This window comes from Octopus bimaculoides, chromosome 2 (assembly GCF_046866305.1).
Source record: "Octopus bimaculoides isolate indiv1 chromosome 2, ASM4686630v1, whole genome shotgun sequence".
Lineage (NCBI taxonomy): Eukaryota > Metazoa > Mollusca > Cephalopoda > Octopoda > Octopodidae > Octopus > Octopus bimaculoides.
Window position 1 is genome coordinate 137,142,185 of NC_142929.1, and position 18,869 is coordinate 137,161,053.

At 38.6% G+C, this 18,869-nt stretch overlaps 1 protein-coding gene across 3 annotated transcripts in view; it reads right to left on the reverse strand.

Annotated features, from left to right (window-relative positions):
• LOC128247078 (kelch-like protein 26) overlaps window positions 1-18,869 on the reverse strand; it is a 149,762-nt gene that overhangs the window by 106,255 nt on the left and 24,638 nt on the right. For 2 of the 3 annotated variants that reach the window (XM_089347770.1, XM_089347769.1), the window contains exon 3: window positions 12,028-12,128. The exons of the other annotated variant lie outside the window; for it this stretch is intronic. In XM_089347770.1, the coding sequence (XP_089203896.1) occupies window positions 12,028-12,128 (101 nt within the window). The remainder of the gene's footprint in view (window positions 1-12,027; window positions 12,129-18,869) is intronic. 3 annotated transcript variants of the gene reach the window in all.

The following is an 18,869-nucleotide window of genomic DNA, read 5'->3' on the forward strand; positions in this document are numbered from 1 at the left end:
ACGTAACCACACGAGAGATAAGTACTGGACAAAATACCAAAACGTACACATTAAGTACAGGGCATCACCAATGAGTGAAAAGGAGTATATATGAGCATTCAGCTGCAGCCAAACGACGTGCGCAAATGATTTGTTTATAGTGATGAAATGTTTGTGCCGCATATTAACTTACTCTCTGTCCATCAAATCAACGTTGTCTGAACGAGTGCACTGTGTATCACGTGTTAGGTGTCGAAGTGATTGTAATACTCCAATCACAACGTCATGCGCCCTCTCTCTCTCTCTCTCACACACACACACACACACACACACACACACACACACACACACACACACACACACATAAATGTATGTGTATTTTTTCAATGTGTAAAAATAACACAGGGAAAATAAATTAATAGTTCCCAGGGTACCGAAAACTGACATAAGTACCAAGGATGTAACAACCTACTTATAAAGGTTTATAAAGATTCCAGGGTAACTGTAACGAAGAACTGTATTTCATCCTGTTCTCAGAGAATGCTCTTGTAAACATGTTTAAATAACGCGTTTATCGTTGCAAACATTCGCAAAAACATACTTTCATTTCCTATAAATAATTTCTACCCATCTATAAAATTCAACCTTTAACTCTCTTCTTACATTTCTTTTCCACTATTCTTTTTTCTTTTTTTTTTTACTTGTTTCAGTCATTTGACTGTGGCCATGCTGGAGCACCGCCTTTAGTCGAGCAAATCGACCCCAGGACTTATTCTTTGGATGCCTAATACTTATTCTATCGGTCTCTTTTGCCGAACCGCTAAGTTACGGGGACGTAAACACACCACCGTCGGTTGTCAAGCGATGTTGGGGGGACAAACACAGACACACAAACATATACACACACATACATATATATATATATGTATATATACATATATACGACAGGCTTCTTTCAGTTTCCGTCTACCAAATCCACTCACAAGGCTTTGGTCAGCCCGAAGCTATAGTAGAAGACACTTGCCCAAGGTGCCACGCAGTGGGACTGAACCCAGAACCATATGGTTGGTAAGCAAGCTACTTACCACACAGCCACTGCTACGCCTATAAAATATTTATATCTATACTCATATATACTCACATGTACCCGCTTGCATGCTCATATATGCATACATACATACGTATATACAAGGGCCCGGGAACAGGGGGTGCAGCGGGTGCACCCGCACCCCCTAGAATTTTCAGGGGTTACAAGATCGAAATTTGCACCCCCTACATAATCTTACCAGTTGCAGAAAAAAAGTGTCTAAAATCTATCGGTATAAAATGCTGAAGTTCGATCTCGTTTCAAAACAAAGAAAAAAAAAATATATATATAAATAAATAAAAGTGATGAAACTAGCATAAAATTCCCTAGGGAGTTCTGAAGGCAAGTAGCGTCAAAATACAAAAGAGTAAGTGACAATAACAACAGTAGCAGCAACAATAACAACAAAACCAGCATGTATGGTTAATTTTGAATATATAGCATTACTTGAATTATTGAAGACAGCTCCCACCCAGTTTCTGCCTGTCAATACTTCTCTCCATCTTTTAGTACCACTCCCAAGTTCTTTGTAATTGATGTTGCTAAAGACTTAAAACATGGTTGAATAGATTCGACCGTTTGACCCCAGTCTAAAAATAAAGCCCCTTCAGAATTCTTTCAATACAAAACGACCATTATTTGCTTGACCACTGCCTGGGTAAGTGCCTTTTTTTTCAACTCCAACTTTAGTCTTGATTCACCTTTTCATTCTTTTTTTTTTCAATCTACGGAGAAATGGCTAAATTTGCCCTCTTTATAAATATACGATATATATATAAATATAAATAGACCTCGATAATCGGCTCAGGATTCTCCCCAATGACTTTACAAAGTTCACTTGGGGCCCCAGTTCGCCGTGAAACCATTTGGTAGCTGGTATCGTTACGAGGTCTATTTATATTTACCCACTTCTCTACTTGTAGAGTAAGCTCTCCTCCTGTTATATAGTTTTACCGTATATTATCACAATGTGTGTGTGTATATATATATATATATATATATATATATATATATATATATATATATATATATATATATATATATATATATATATATATATATATATATATGTACAAAAAGAGAGAGAGAGGTAGGTAGGTACATATGCAAGCACACATACACGCATGCATATACATACGAATGTATGTATTTGTGTGTCTGTATGTCACCCCCACCATCGCCTGATAACTAATGTTGATGCGATTATGCCCCTGTAACTTGGCGGTTCGAAAAAAGAGGCGATAGAATTAATACGAGGCTTCCAAAAAATAATTCCTGGCGTTGATTTCTTCAAATAAAAGACGGTGCTTTAGTATGGCCTATCGTCTTTTGAAGCATATTGGATAGGAGGTCATGTTGCTGGTTTTGCCAATAAAAACACAAGCACTATTTATGTGATGTTCGCTATTTGTTTTTCAGGTTTTTGTTCGACCAGAGTTCTTTCGTTACAATTCAGTGGCCTTAGACGGACTATATGTAATCTGAACCCTTCTCCCCTTATTTATTATTTTTTTTTTTTACGGAATCCCACGTTTTAGGCTATGGAGATTCCGATTCTGAAAAAAGTTGTTTGAAAAATTTCAATTCACCCCCCCACCAAGCAGGCTATTTACATGCTAGAAATAACAGCCAAATCTCACAAAACTAGTGTTAGGGTTAGGGTTTGAGTTAGGGTTAGATTTACGCTGTGGATCTATATTAAACCCGTGGGGGGGGGGGGATCGAAATTTTGAAATTGAGACTTTGGAAAATTTTTTTTCAGAATCGGAATCTCCATAGCCTAAAACGTGGGATTCCGTAAAAAAAAAAAAAAAAAAAAAGTGGGGAAAGGTTCAGATTACATATAGTCCATCTGGACCATTTTTTCTTTCTTGTGTCTGCCCTTTTTAATCATCTGCCATGTTGTATTCAACAGAAATTCAAAATCTTATGGGAAACTTCGTAAATCTTGTAAGGGAACTTGCTGAAGAATGCAGTGCAGAAGTAAGCCAGTGGTTTAAGCGTCGGAACAATTTCCTCTCTGATACAATTCAAAATGAAATTTTAGAAGCATATGCTCATAACATTTTACGAGATCAAAATAAAAGTAGAAAATTCCAGATTTATTGGCATTATATGTGATGGTACCACTAATTGCTCTGGCATGGAACAAGTATCAATCACTGTCCGGTACGTTTCTGAAGACCTGAATGTCAATGAGGATTTTCTAGGTTTTTATAATCCCCGTGACTGCTCTTCGAAGACACTGACTAAGATTTTTCTAGATATTTTTTGTCGCCTAAACATTTCACTTGATTCAAAGCTATGCTGTTTTTCATTTGATGGTGCAAGTACCATGAGTGGAAACATTTCAGGTGTACAAATGCGATTGAAAAATTTGTTCCCAGGTACGGTACATATTTTGTACACTGTGGAAACCACTCTCTAGACCTTGTCCTCCAAGAAATTAGTTTTAAGGTTACCTTTGTAGCTGATGCACTGAACTTTGTTCATCAATGCGCCATTCTTGTAAAAGAGTCACCAAAAAGAAAAGCACAATGGACAAATCTTTGTGTTTCAAGCAGTGTGTTCAACTCAGTGGTGCATTAGAGCAACAGCACTGAAAGAAGCAGAAAACAATTATAAGAATATTCAAAATTGTTTTGCTTGACTTTCTTAATGACTTCTCGTTAAGAGCAACAACAAAGGCTACTGTTAAAGGGCTGCTAAAGCAATCTGGCAAAGCTTCCATTTTGTTCGGCATTAAAATCGCTGGGGGTATATTTGGGGTATGTGAGCCAGTGGCACGTAGCTTACAGCGTCCAGGCACGACAGCCGGTGATTGCTTGAAATTGATTGAAAAGTTGAAAAACTCTCTTTCAAAAATGAGAAGTGAGAAGGTTTTTGAAAAATATTTTGATGAACTATCCTCTTCTGACTTGGTGAAAATGCCCAACATTTCGCGATCTAAAAATACATCACTGCGCTTTAGGCACACAACAACTACTGAAGAAGCTGCTCTTTCTGTCACCGATGACTGGCGTCGGCAATTTTTCCCTATAGTGGCTGTCATCGAAAATGAATTGACTCACCGGTTTCAGCAACAGGGAATACGTGTATGCTCTGAGCAAGAGGAGTTGCTATTGTCAGCAGTCAAATGTGGAGTATTTAACTTTGAAAATGCACCTGCTTCTACCTACTTCTTTTGATTTACTCTTACTGTCATCTCAAATCAAACTTCTTGCTGGCCTATGGACGGAAAGAGAAAATGTGCCTAAATCATTTAATGACATAGTTGAAAAATGGAGAGTGTCTGATGCTATTTTTCGTTCTAGTGTGCTACAAGTGTTGGCGTTAATGCAGCTTGTCTTGTCTTCACCTGTATCTGTTGCATCAAGCGAAAGAACATTCAGTGCACTTCGCCGTTTGAAAACCTGGCTCCATACCACAATGACACAGCACCGTCTTACACATTGTACCATAATGCATGTACATAAACAAATATACGATGAAAACACTTTGCACATCCTCATGAAACGCTTCATTAACAAAACGTGTGAGCGTAGGAAAACTTTTGGAATATGTTGATACAGTTTTTTTCATATACGTGTGAATTATGGAGTGATGCAAAAACTCGGCTTATTTCCATTTTAACACTACTTATAGCTTCATTATTTCTTTCTTGGTAAACTGACATTTGAATGTTCGGACGCGTGCTACTTGCTGTAAAAGGAGCGAGGTTATCCATGTAATACAAAAAGAAAATTGCAGATAAGTTGAATATAAAAGTGAAAAATAATCATTGAATACTGAAAAAACATTCACCTCCCCTAACTTTAAACCCTAAGCCTAATCCCTAACCCTTAATAAAATATGGGAAAAGCTGGAGATGAATGTTTTGAAAACATTCTGAACTATCTTTCAGAATGGTTTACTTTTCAATGAAATGTCATTTTGTTATTTTTCATGTTTTTATTCAATTTATCTGCAATTTTCTTCTTGTATTAGATGGTTAACCCATCCTCCATTTACAGCAAGTAGCGCGCGTCTCGTTTTTTACATGTGGGCTAAATTTGACTACTTACGACTAATACGGGCGCATGCGCAAATTTGTGACATGCATACTCCCAAAACTCGGATCCACACTTCTCCAGTAGTGCCAAATTTTGAAACTGAGTATGCACCCTCTAAGCAAATTTTGTTCCCGGGCCACTGCGTATATATACACATACATATATACATGTACGATTGACCGTTGACTGAACACTATTCAATTTTTTTTCTCCGTGTTTTTCTCCTTGTCTCCGTATTCTTTCTGTTGAAGAGCGTAGCTCGAAACGTCAAAGACTTTCCGTATTCCCGAGCGTCATACTAATACATCCTTTTGTTATTTACACCACCTGTCCTCGTCTGTTGTTGTTTTTCCTACATTCTCCCATATATATATATATATATATATATATATATATATATATATATATATATATATATATATATCACTTCACCTGCACTTCTACCAACCTCATCTATTGCCTCTCCTGCTCTCTCTGCCATTCTCGGTACATCGGACAAACGGGGCGCCGCCTGGCCGACCGATTCGCGGATCACCTCCGAGACATCAACGTTGGTGATGACACCCCGGTGTCACGCCACTTCCGCTCTGCCGGCCACTCCTTGCAGCAACACCTGTCTGTGTTTGGATTGTCCATGCACAGGGGCCACCCGGACTCCCGTTTGCGCCGTGAACAGGGATTGGTCTTCTCCCTCCGCTCCTTTGCGACACATGGGCTCAACTTCCCTCCCCTCTTCATGTAACCCCCTCCTCCTGTCTCTCCCCCCTACCACCCATCTCTCCCCTCCCCCACCTCCCCTCCTTCTCCGACTCCTACTTCTTTGTACGTCTCTTCACCTCTCTTCACTCCTACTTCTCTTCCTACTTCTCTTCATTCCTACTTCTCTCCACTCCTACTTCTCTTCCCACTTCTCTTCCTACTTCTCTTCACTCCTACTTCTCTTCACTCCAACTTCTCTTCTTACTTCTCTTCACTCCCACTTCTCTTCACCCCTACTCTTTCTCTCCTCTCACTTATTCTCTCCTCTCTCTTACTCTCTCTCACTCTCTTCTCTCGTACTCCCCCCTCTCTCACTCTTACTCTCTACACTCTTACTCTCTACACTCTTACTCTCTACACTCTTACTCTCTTACTCTCTCACCTTTACTCTCTCACTCTCTTCTCGCTTTCCCTCTCTCTCACTCTTACTCTCTACATTCTTACTCTCTTACCCTCTCACCCTTACTCTCTCACTCTCTTCTCTCTTTCCCTCTCGCTCACTCTCTTTCTCTTTCTCTCTTTCTCTCCCCCATACCCTCTTCCCTCTCTCCCACTCTCTTCTCTCTCACTCTCTTCTCTCTCACTCTCTTCTCTCTCACTCTCTTCTCTCTCACTCTCTTCTCTCTCACTCTCTTCTCTCTCACTCTCTTCTCCCCCCATACCCACCTTCCCCCTCTCTCAATCCACCTTCCCCCCACCTTCCCCCACCTTCCTCCTCTCTCTCCCCCATACCCACCTTCCCCCTCTCTCAATCCACCTTCCCTCTCTTATACCCACCCTCTCTCCTCTCTTTCTCTCCCCTCCCATACCCATCTTCCCCCTCTTCCCCATCTCTTACATCCACCTTCCCCTTCTCCCTTCATCGTCAACGCCCCCTCATAAGCTCATCCCACCACACCCCAACACACTCCTACTCTACCTTCCCACTCCACCCCATCCAATTCCTTACACCCACCACCCACCCCTACCCACATACCCCCTACCCACAAACCCCTACCTCTACCCCACCCTCAGCCTAACCCACACTCCACCCATGCCTTCCCCACCTCCCAACACCCTCACATCACACCACACCAATACCCTCGCATCACACTACAACTGACCAAGTGCTTTCTCCCTTCCCCATTTTCACACTACATACGTCAAGATCACCAGCATTCTATCTCCCACACACAGCCCCTCGTTCTTCGATCACCGTTTGTTATCTCCCCCTTTTCTTAGCTCTCCTGAAAAAAGAATTTCTAACTTCCGGTCAGCCATTGTTATGATCAGCCATTATTATGATTGACTGTTGACTGGACACTATTCAATTTTTTTTCTCCGTGTTTTTCTCCTTGTCTCCGTATTCTTTCTGTTGAAGAGCGTAGCTCGAAACGTCAAAGACTTTCCGTATTCCCGAGCGTCATTCTAATACATCCTTTTGTTATTTACACCACCTGTCCTCGTCTGTTGTTGTTTTTTCGTATATTCTCCCACACATATATATATATATATATATATATATATATATATATATATATATATATATATATATACAGATATATACACATACAAACCCACATGCATACATACACAAACATACACATATCTCCATATATATATATATATATATATATATATAACACATACGCCCATATACACAAGCTCATACATAAAAAGAACGACAAAAAAAAACAAAAAAGAAACAACGCGAGTACGTGATACAGATATTGTGTTACTGGACGCTCGGGAAAGGAAAGTAAGAAAGGGGAGTTAGATAAGGATTAGAAATTAAAATGGGGATTTATAGGATTGTTAGGGATTACCTATGGAGTATTGTGGAAATTATATATATATATATAATTTGTATTATGGGCACAAGACCTGTAATTATGGAGGAGGAAGCTACTCGATTATCTCGACCCCTCTATTCAACTGATATTTATTTTCTCGATCATGGAAGAATGAAAGCCAAAGTTGATCTCGGCGGCATTTGAACTCAAAGCTTAAAATTACACGAAATGCCGTTAAACGTTTCGTCCAGGGTGATAACGATTCTGCCAATGTCACTTCTTATTGCTCTCTGTAGGACTTTGGTTTACACACACACACACACACACACACATATATATAGGTTTACACACACATATAGGTTTAGACACAACAAACACACACATATAGGTTTACACACACATATAGGTTTAGACACAACAAACACACACATATAAGTTTACGCACACACACACACACACACACACATGCAACACAGCTATATGTGTGTGTTTGTGTGTTCGTTTGTGTTCGTGTGCTCGTTCGTATTTGTTGCAGTTATGTGTGTGTGTGTGTGTGTTTGCGCGTTGTGTGTGTGTGTGTTTGCGCGTTGTGTGTGTGTGTGTGTGTGTGTGTGTGTAATTTATTACTGATTTATTTACTTTTCTTTCGCCTTCGTAGAAAATAAATACAATTTTTCTAAGAAACATTCATTCACTGAGGCAGAAAGAAAATACTTATGGTCGATATTCGATGGCTTTCACCGCAAACTGTTTCTGAACCACGCCGAAATAATAGTCCATCCATTACACATGTGCAACATAATAATTACGGAATAGGGTAAACGGGAGAATTGTGTTGTTGTGTACTGTTCATGCTTCACTTTATCTTTGAAGAATAGAAACCGAATGTTAAATATCGATTCTGACATCAGAATGAAGAAATTATTCAGAGCTAGGGAATGGGAACGAAACGAATACTATTCTACGGCGCCATGCTAAAATGTGATGTTTATTGTGAAATTGTCACGTGTTTTTGGATTACATTAAGTTATATATTAAACCAGTTTGTTGCAGAAAGTCGATAGAAATCGCTTTGGATACTTTTATCAACTGCGTAAAAACAGAAATATAACTGATGTTAAATACGGGTCTACGTGAAATGAAACCAATTGAAAGAGGTAGATGTAATTGATGCGAAACAGAATATTATAATGATCGTTACATGATGTACAACTATATATATATATATACAATTTACAGCAATGGAGTTATTGATGCGCGATGTTTTCATTGGTGTGTGTTTTGGATTCAATTTATAGCATCTGGAACTAGTCAAAACCGTTATATTATTGCACTTGCTTGACAGAAATGATGAATGTTGGAGAGGGAATTTTCGAAACTTAAATTGGCTCAAATATTGACTTCTGCTTCTTTTATCAACATTGAAACAAGAAAGGGCACACGGTTCTAATGATTCATCAGTCTTATTAATAACGATATTGATTTAAAATTTTGGCATAAAGCCAGCAAATTCTAGGGAGAGAGTAAGTCGATTATATAGAACCCAGTGCTTAGCTGGTACTTATTTTATAGACACCGAACTGGTGAAAGGCGAAGTCGAACTCGGCGGAATTTGAATTCAAAACGTAAAAGACCGACGAAATACCGCTCAGTTTGAGCTCAGAGTTTGAAGGCTGTTGAAGTGACGTTAAGCATTTTGCTTGGCGTGCTTACGATTCTACCAGCTCGTCGGACGATTCTACCTGGCGTCGGACGTTCTTTCCAGTCAATCAATGATTCCCACAGGTCTTAGAATATTCTGAGCAACAAGAGGAAGTACTGTCGTCCTGGTAACATAACACAAAGTACAGGTTCAATTAACAGGGCTACGTTCTTTTGATAAATTTACTTGTGTTAACGTCACTTTCTCTGCCCTCACCTATTTATTGAAGTGGAACTTGTATAAGTCTATGAGAACCAGACTGATAATGATTTCCGCCGCTCACGACATTTTCCACCGAATACTATTGGTTCTTCCTGCTGTTCAGGATCCTTCCATGAAAGTAAAAATAAAGCATCGTATTAGACCCACCACCCTTCTTGCCAATCACATGACACGTACAGTGGAACAAAACCTGCATAAAATTACTTGAGGGAAATAAAATGCGTTACCTTCATCTTTCACACATAGAATCTTGTCTTTGTCGCCATGATTTTCCTCTTCCACGCGAACCTGTAGAATGTTATACGTTCCTTCATGTCACATAACACGTGACTTGATTCATACATTGCGGCTTTTGTGTTTTGCGTTGCAGAAATAGTCTGGCTCCATTCTCCTCGCTAGGACGTTTTTCGTGAAACATTTCTTCAAAGGATCTTTTAATTTACTCACATACTCTCAAATCTATTTCTCATTAACGCTATTATTTTCCGAATACTTACTTGTCGGTTCTAAAACCGTCCTCTACTAGCGGCTGTTTTCTTTTCTGTCACCGAGAACTAATTCGTTAATCCGCTCACTGTTGGCCGTAAGAGCTGTGATTGAAGCGTTGAACTTCCAATAACAAAATCTCTTTCCACACGTCATATTTAGATAGATCCCCGACACAAATCACTATCGTGTAACTGATTAGATGATAAAAAGACATTTTACACGATCTTTAAATTTGATCTAATAAATACTTTTGATGCGATTTCAATGGCTCAATGCAGTTACACAATATACACACTAGTTCCCTCGGAAAATTGTTAAATAGTAGGAAATGTCTATGTAGAACATGAAAGGCCTTCTCGTATCGACTAAGCATATACGATCCTACTATGCTTTCAATATGGCACTCCTGTCTCCAACAAGTATTTATAAGAGACGCGTTTCTAACAAAGCTTCAAGACGTATGAAGAAATCCAACTGACCTGTACCCATCAGACATAAGCAGACACTAATCTCAAGGCACCATCTTCATTGCTATTCTGGTCCAGCACGGCGAACTTACTATCTGAATCCACCTGTCTGTTTTGGAGAAGGAAGCTAGCTACAATTAATTTGAAAAATGCTTATCACTGACGCCACTGGAGTGACAATACTGAAAAATTATTTCTCGATTTACGTCACAAACAAATGGAAATATATAATATAACAACGTTTAACTCCTTAAATAGAGAGATCGCATAATGAATTTACTTGATTACTACATGCTATAGAATCATGAATAAAATAATGGAAAGAACTGTAAGCATATCGTATGTCTTAACAAGATAACATCTAATAATGACAACAATCTTTTGTATTTTTTTCTATATCTTTCAATCAAATCTATTCGACCCATGATATTTTAAAAAAGCGTACTCGTTATAAAAATGAAGGCCACAATGAAGAGGTATTTTTTTCCTCTCAATAAATACTGTGACAAAACGTGACGTACCGACGTATGTGTACTTGTAGTTCAGAATGTGGCATTTTGAATTGTATAAATAGAATTAAGAACTTTTGTGCAGTTACCTGAAGCAAAATAGATTTTCCTCCAATAATGGAATTTGTTGTTATTTTAACAAAATTTAACTACATGTTAAAGAAGCCGTGCATGCGAAGAAAGCAGACTTAATGTTTAGAACAGCGAAAAGATGATGTTGTTTCCACTGAAATCTCATTAAATTCAAACAAAAATAATTTCAAAAACTATCGATTGTAGAAGCGGTTATATTTGTAGATAATTACCGACGAAAATACGTAAACTAACGGGAACGGAACGTGCTGTTCTTCTTTCTTTGTTTTTAAAGGAAACGAAATGCCTGATGCTTTATACATTATATCAGAGATTCTCCTGCATGATATGTGCGTGTGTATACGCGTGTGTGTGTTGCGGAAGAGAGAGAGAGAGAGAGAGAGCGAGAGAGAGAGAGAGAGAGAGAGAAAGAGAGAGACAGAGACAGAGACAGAGAGACACAGAGAGAGTGAGAGAGAGAATTCATTTTAATAAAAAGAAGCAAAATGAAAACAATATGAAGAAAAATAGTAAACTATTTTCCAAATCTCAATGTGAACAGGACTGAATTGTGTATTGGTGAAATATTTTGATGCAACTCGCTAATCATCGTACATATAATTGAGAGTAAAATTGCTATGCCATTTGAGAATCTGGGGGGGGGGGGGGGGCAAAGTTTGTTTTTGTATAATCAAGAATATGGTGAATCTAATAAAATAGAATAAGAAAATCTTGCATATTCCAATGTCCTGTTTGTTCCGTTTCCTGTTGAAAATGTCTTTTGACTTACATCCCGTTTCGGGAATTGTGGGAGACGGTGCTGCTTCAAAGATGCGCAGAACACCCGATATTTACAATAACATCAGTTAAGCGAAAAAAAAAATAAATAAAAATAAGCGTGTAAGGAATGAACTTACCAACAACGTATATTACATTATCTTTAACACAAGCTGAAAATCTCATTCTCGGTGTAGGCATTGGTGTTCTTTTGCTCCACGTGCCATCTTTAGGATTATAACTGTATCATATAATAAATAATAGATTTATGTTAATCTTTTACGGTCAAAGTTAAATGTTTATACTTTGGACATTTCAACTATTACTTTTAGCAATGTATCCTTTAAGTACAGTACTTGTTATCAATATATGAACATATTGCACATGCATCTGTCTGTATGCAGCAGTTGTAAAGCGGTAGTGGGGTGACAAGCACACGCGCGCGCACATACACAAACATACATGCGCGCGCACACATTTTCCGTCTATCAAATTCACTTGAAAGGCTGTGGTCGGCTCGGGGCTCTAGTAAGAAGACAATTGTCGAAGGAGCTGTGCAGTGGGACTGAACTTGATATCATGTGATAGCAAAAGGATCTTCTTTACCACACAACCATACCTGCGCCCTCGGGATTGGGTATTTACGGATGATTGATAAAGTATTTCCTATGCAAAAACCCAAACCATCATTACTGAGAAAATGAAAAGAAATATTTTGCATATCCGTGTATGTTAGATAACAACTAATTAGTTTATGCATACGTGAGTGCACGTATGTGTGTGAGAGAGAAAGTGTGTTATTTCCTACGCTTCTGGGATGGGTGGCTATAAAACAACTGCTTTTTCATGGAGGTGGAGTCGTTGGTAGAGAAGGTAAATCGACGGGCGATTATACGGAATTAGAAATCCATGAAAAGCATCAGCGTTTCTGCCGACGATACAAAAGCATTTAAGATCTTCACGACAAAACCTGAAATTAAAAGTCATTAAGTCATGATATTGCGGGATTAAGTTTCACTTGAGACATCAATATGCGCACACAGATTTGTATGCCCCGTAAATATTGACTGTCCAGAGGCCTTGTTGTCACTAAAATCTCATATATCTGGAGAGTTCTCATATATCTAGGTGCACTTATTAACGAAAGGCTGTGATACATTCGTTAAGCCGATTCAATTCAAATATGCCGTCAATATGTTTTTGTTAAAAACGCGGCGAGCTGGCAGAAACCTTAGCACGCCGGGCGAAATGCTTAGCGGTATTCCGTCTGCCGTTTACGTTCTGAGTTCAAATTCCGCCGAGGTCGACTTTGCCTTTCATCCTTTCGAGGTCGATTAAATAAGTACCAGTTACGCACTGGGGTCGATATAATCGACTTAATCCGTTTGTCTGTCCTTGTTTGTCCCCTCTGTGTGTAGCCCCGTGTGGGCAGTACAGAAATACGGAACGTTACCGCACCAGGCGAAATGCTTAGCGGTATTTCGTCTGTCTTACGTTCTGAGTTTAAATTCTGTCGAGGTCGACTTTGCCTTTCATCCTTTCAGGGTCGATAAATTAAGTACCAGTTGCGTGCTGGCGTCGATCGAATCGACTGGGCACCTAGTCCAAAAATTCAGGCCTTGTGCCTAGAGTAGAAAAGAATATGTTTTGTTAAAAAGGCGGAGAGCTGGCAGAAAAGTTAGCATGCCGGGAGAAATGCTTAGCGGTATTTCGCCTGCGGTTACGTTCTGAGTTCACATTCCGCCGAGGTCGACTTTGCCTTTCATCCTTTCGGGTCGATGAATTAAACACCAGTTGCGTACTGGGTCGATCTAATTGACTGGACCCCTCCCCCAAAATTTCAAGCCTTGTGCCTTGAGTAGAAAAGAAACGTTAATATGCCAGACAAAATACTTGGCGGTATTTTGAATTCTTTCTTTCTGAGTTCAAATTCCCCACATGTCGACTTTGTCTTTTTTCCTTTCGAAAATAAGCACTACTTGAACACTGGGGTCAAGGTAATCGATTATCCCCTCTCCACAAATTTCAGGCATCGTGCCCAGAGATGAAAAGGGGCGCTACATCATTTGTGTTATGTGGAAAATATTCCATCAATATTGCAGATATGATGTTGGCATCAATTTTAAAATCCATCCAAGACTTGGCCTCCGTGCTATCCACCTACTACAAAAATCGAACTCAGTACACACAACAACATTACGTCACAATTACTTTATCTCAACTGGTTCATAGCAAAATACGTCAAAACGGAAACGGATCCCATAGAATTCAAATGTTCACTGGACAAATTTCTTCAAAATATCCCTGACCCCGATATATCTCCAACAATAATAACTCTTTGCTAGAATGGGCCATGGCGTCCCATATATTACTAAAAGACTTCACCGGGTGGTGCTATTCAGTTAGACATATCCTGGGCCTCTACTGGCCAAAACCTATCAGAGTTATCAAAGTTATTTATGGTATTGATGGTAAAATGCCCAAAACATTAAGAAATATTTTAACTGTGACATGTAAAAATATGCATGAAAATCCGAAAGTTATTTTTGCTAAATTATATACAACAATATCGTATTTGGAAATCTGGTGAATGTCTAATGCGAAATATTTTATTATCCATTATTATTAATTCATTATTTGAACATTTCAATTTCTGGACACAATTTTATTTTGAAATTTTACTTGCATGGTTGTGTCAGATTATCAGAGCTGACAAAGAATAATTGTAGTATAATTTGTTTAAGGTTTAAGTTGTTAAAAGGTAAATAATAATTCAATTATCGTCTAACAGATTTCTCTAATATTTTTGATTAAGATGACAGTATTTCATTCCCTGAAATTGTTGTAAAACACGTAACAAAATAAATATTTAATATCGATTAAAAGTTTGACGTCACGATATCATGGGATTTTTATGTGGAACGAAATTACTTGGAAGGCTTGTAAATTTTAAATCTATTCATCCATCAAGCTGTTATATGCAATGATAAGAGATGAGTTGAAATAGAAAGCAGATCAACGGGGAATTATAGCGGTTTACAAATCTTGCTGTTGCAGCAGATTTGACAGGGGAGCATGCATAATGCAGATTAGCGTTTGAAGTAGAAACTGGCAGAAAGAGAAAGTAAAAATTCATATCGCGGTAGGGAATCGTGATCTTGCGATAATGAACACGTCAAATAATGATATAGTTCGTTTACCTGTTAACAGCTTTGTCGATACCATGGTTAACTATACATGGGATATGATATTTCTAATAAAAAAAGAAGAAAAGACCCACAGAAGTATAAAACAATGCTGAATTCAAAGATGAGTCATTAATTATCTACAACGCACTTACGTGGAGGTGCAATGTCCCAGTGGTTAGGGCAGTGGACTCGAGGTCTTAGGAACGCGGTTTCGATTCGATTCCCAGACCGCGCGTTGTGAGTGTTTATTGAGCGAAAACACCTAAAGGTCTACGAGGCTCCGGCAGTGGTGGTGGCGAACCCAGCTGTACTCTTTCACCAGAACTTTCTCTCACTCTTTCTTCCTGTTTCTGTTGTACACATGTCTGCTCAGCCAATTTCATGTTAATTGATCGGATCAACTGGAACCCACGCCATCGTAACCGATGGAGTTCCACGACAATGCACTTACAAAGTTTAGTTTTCCCTGTTGGTGATAAAATAAATCGCACTCATCCATTTAAGTGATCTTCCTCTAATCCCTGCGGTACATGTTTGAACTTGAAACGTCAATTTTGCTCAGTATTTTATGGCTAAGATTGTTGTGGATGATTTTGTAAGCGTAAGCATAGCTGATTTTGCATATGTTTAACCAGTTTTAGATAGTTCCTTGTCTGTTCAACTAATTCATCCCAGCCACTCGTTAAATGTTGCCATCCATCAACACAGGATTTTTCACCTATTCTTTTTTCAATCCATTCGGGAAAACTCACTGTCAGATACTTAGCTGAACGCTATTGATGAATTTCAGCGCTCGACTTAATCCCTTTGTCTGTCCTTGTTTGTCATCTGTATGTTTAGCACTTTGTGGGCAATAAAAGAAATAAGAAACGTTAGCATGCCGGCCGAAATGTTTTGCGGTATTTCGTCTGTCTTTATGTTCTGAGTTCAAATTCTGCCGGGTCGATGAATTAAGCACCAGTTGCGTACTGGAGTCTATCTAATCAACTGGGCCCATCCACAAAAATTTCAGGCCTTGTGCCTAGAGTAGAAAAGAAACGTTAGTAACCCAGACAAATTACTTGGCGGTATTTCTTGCTACATACTTGCACTCCATCGGTTACGATGACAAGGGTCGCGGTTGTTCCAATCAATGGAATATCCTGCTCGTGAAATTAATGTGCAAGTGGCCGAGCACTCCACAGACACGCGTTCCATTAACGTAGTTCTCAGTGAGTTTCCACGTAACACAGTATGTGACAAGGTTGGCCTTTTGAAAGGTAGTACGCATTCGTGCCAATGGAGCCGACTGGAACAAAGTGGAATGAAGTGCCTTGCTCAAGGACAGCACTTGCCGCTGGGAATCGAACTCATGACCCTACAATCATGAGCCAGATATCCTAACCACTAAGCCACGCGTCATCACTTGACCATGCACGCACAGAGAGAGAGAGAGAGAGGAAGGGAGAGAGAGAGAGAGAGAGAGATAGATAGAGAGAGAGAGAGAGAGAAGTATCGGATCTTTTTTAAAACGGGGGCCACATTTTTCATTAACGAAACACTTTGAAACTTGGAACACTGGTAGAATGTGTCATATAAAACATCTTTTTCTCTTAGTCTTCTTAAAAAAAAAAGAAATCCATAAATTATTCCATGTTAAAGTTGTCGTATTTCTGTAATTTCAACCAATCACTGACGTCCATTCAGCCGATATACATTAAGTGCCGACTACATAAACAAACGATTCTGAAACAATTAACCCTAACCCTAACCCTAACTCTAACCCTAACCCTAACCCTAGGGTTAGGATTAGGGTTAGGGTTAAAGCAAATTTAAAATGAAAAAAGCAAATAAAACGAAGAATCGTTTGTTTATGTAGTCGGCACTTAATGTATATCGGCTGAATAGACGTCAGTGATTGGTTGAAATTATCGAAATAACACAATTTTTTACATGAAATAAATTCGAATACAAAAATATTTTTCTGTTCTATAACACAAAATAGATAAGTATACGAAGTTTGAAAGTCTTTCGGTACCAAAAACACTACGTAAAACATTAATGAAAAATGTGACCCCCGTTTTAAAAAAGATCCGAAGTATCACTATACCCCGCTTTTCTTTGGAATAAACAGAAAATAGATCGGCCATGGTTGAGACGCTATAACAACGGCAATTTCATGTTTAAACATGTAGCGTAGTGATTAATGGAAAATTACGTCGTCATATGAGCACAACTAATTTTCCCTGCACAGGTAGAATGAATAATTGTAAATTTATCGTGGATAATTAATAATTCATGAATGAAGTTTCTGAAACCCTCAGACTGTCGTGTTTAATGAATGTTTTCATATACGAACAAAGGGCTTTTATTTCGTTCTGTATAACAAGTGCTCCACGGCGTTCTTTATGAAAACTGTTAGTTCTCGTAGAGACCAGTTTGTCTCACTTGCAAATGTGTACCGTAAGTGATACAACTCATTACTGTTTGCTAAGCGGAGATGCTCTCAACTGTGAAATATTAATTCAAGGCAGATTTATTTAAAACGGACTGTCGTGAGGGAGGAAATACAGGCCCTCCATTTTCCTTTTAACATTTGCATCAATCTTTTACTGTCTTGACTGATCTAGTTGATTAAACATTATATCATTACACATTGTCCAGGGATGTGCCACTTAAACTTTTACTGGTCCAATCATCTTAGTTGCGAAAATATAGTAATTAGAAGGAGCACTTTGTCGGTTAAGACGACGAGGGTCCCAGCTGATCCGATCAGCGGAACAGCTTGCTCGTGAAATTAACGTACAAGTGGCTGAGATCTCCACAGACACGTGTACCCTTGACGTAGTTCTCGGAGAGATTCAGCGTGACACAGAGTGTGACAAGGCTGGCTCTTTGAAATACAGGTACAGCTCATTTTTGCCAGCTGAGTGTACAGGAGCAAAGTGAAATAAAGTGCCTTGCTCAAGGACAGAACGCGTCGCCCGGAATTGAACTCACGACCTTACGATCGTGAGCCGAATGTCCTAACCACTAAGTCACACGCCTTCACCACAGTAATTATAGTTTGTGTAAAATCTGTACAATGGATGTTTATTGTATTATTACGCAGAACTGAGTTAGTATACATTATTTACATTGGACGGATATGTGACCTCATCTTGTTTGTTGTTACCGCAACACTCCAGCCTTCATCAGGTGTCCTGGTAGAATGTTCAACCTAGCCTTGGTTTCTCATTCCTAAAGTATTTTTTGTTGAGATTATTATTATTATTATTATTATTATTGTTCAGTAGTTTTATTTTTATAACGTGCTTTCACTTCACTACAGAGCTCAGCTCTGTGTGCCTTGGGTATGTGCTGTGATGCTCTTATTGTTACTGTATTGAAAGTGTTATTATTATTATTATTATTATTATTATTATTATTATTATTATTTATTCTAGGAACTGCCTCGAATTGAACTCGTAATCTAGGGAATAGTAGCCTGCGCTCTTAACCATTCCGTTTGTTTGCTGTATTAACAACAAACAAGATGACTACACATATCCGTCTAATGTAAATAACGTTCCTGAAATAAATAAACTTAAATATTTGGAGGTGTCATCTTTTAACAAAACTACTGCAACATAATATCTTAGTCAGTCGCATCATCACAATATCAATAAACGTAGAACAGTTAGAAGAATAATTACTTTTAAGAATCCAGTAAATTCTACTTTAATGGAACATCAATTAAAGTCAAGTCTAATTAGATTCTTCCGAAGATAAAAGTTTAATATAAGACAGTAATAAAATTTGTACTTGTAAGTTTT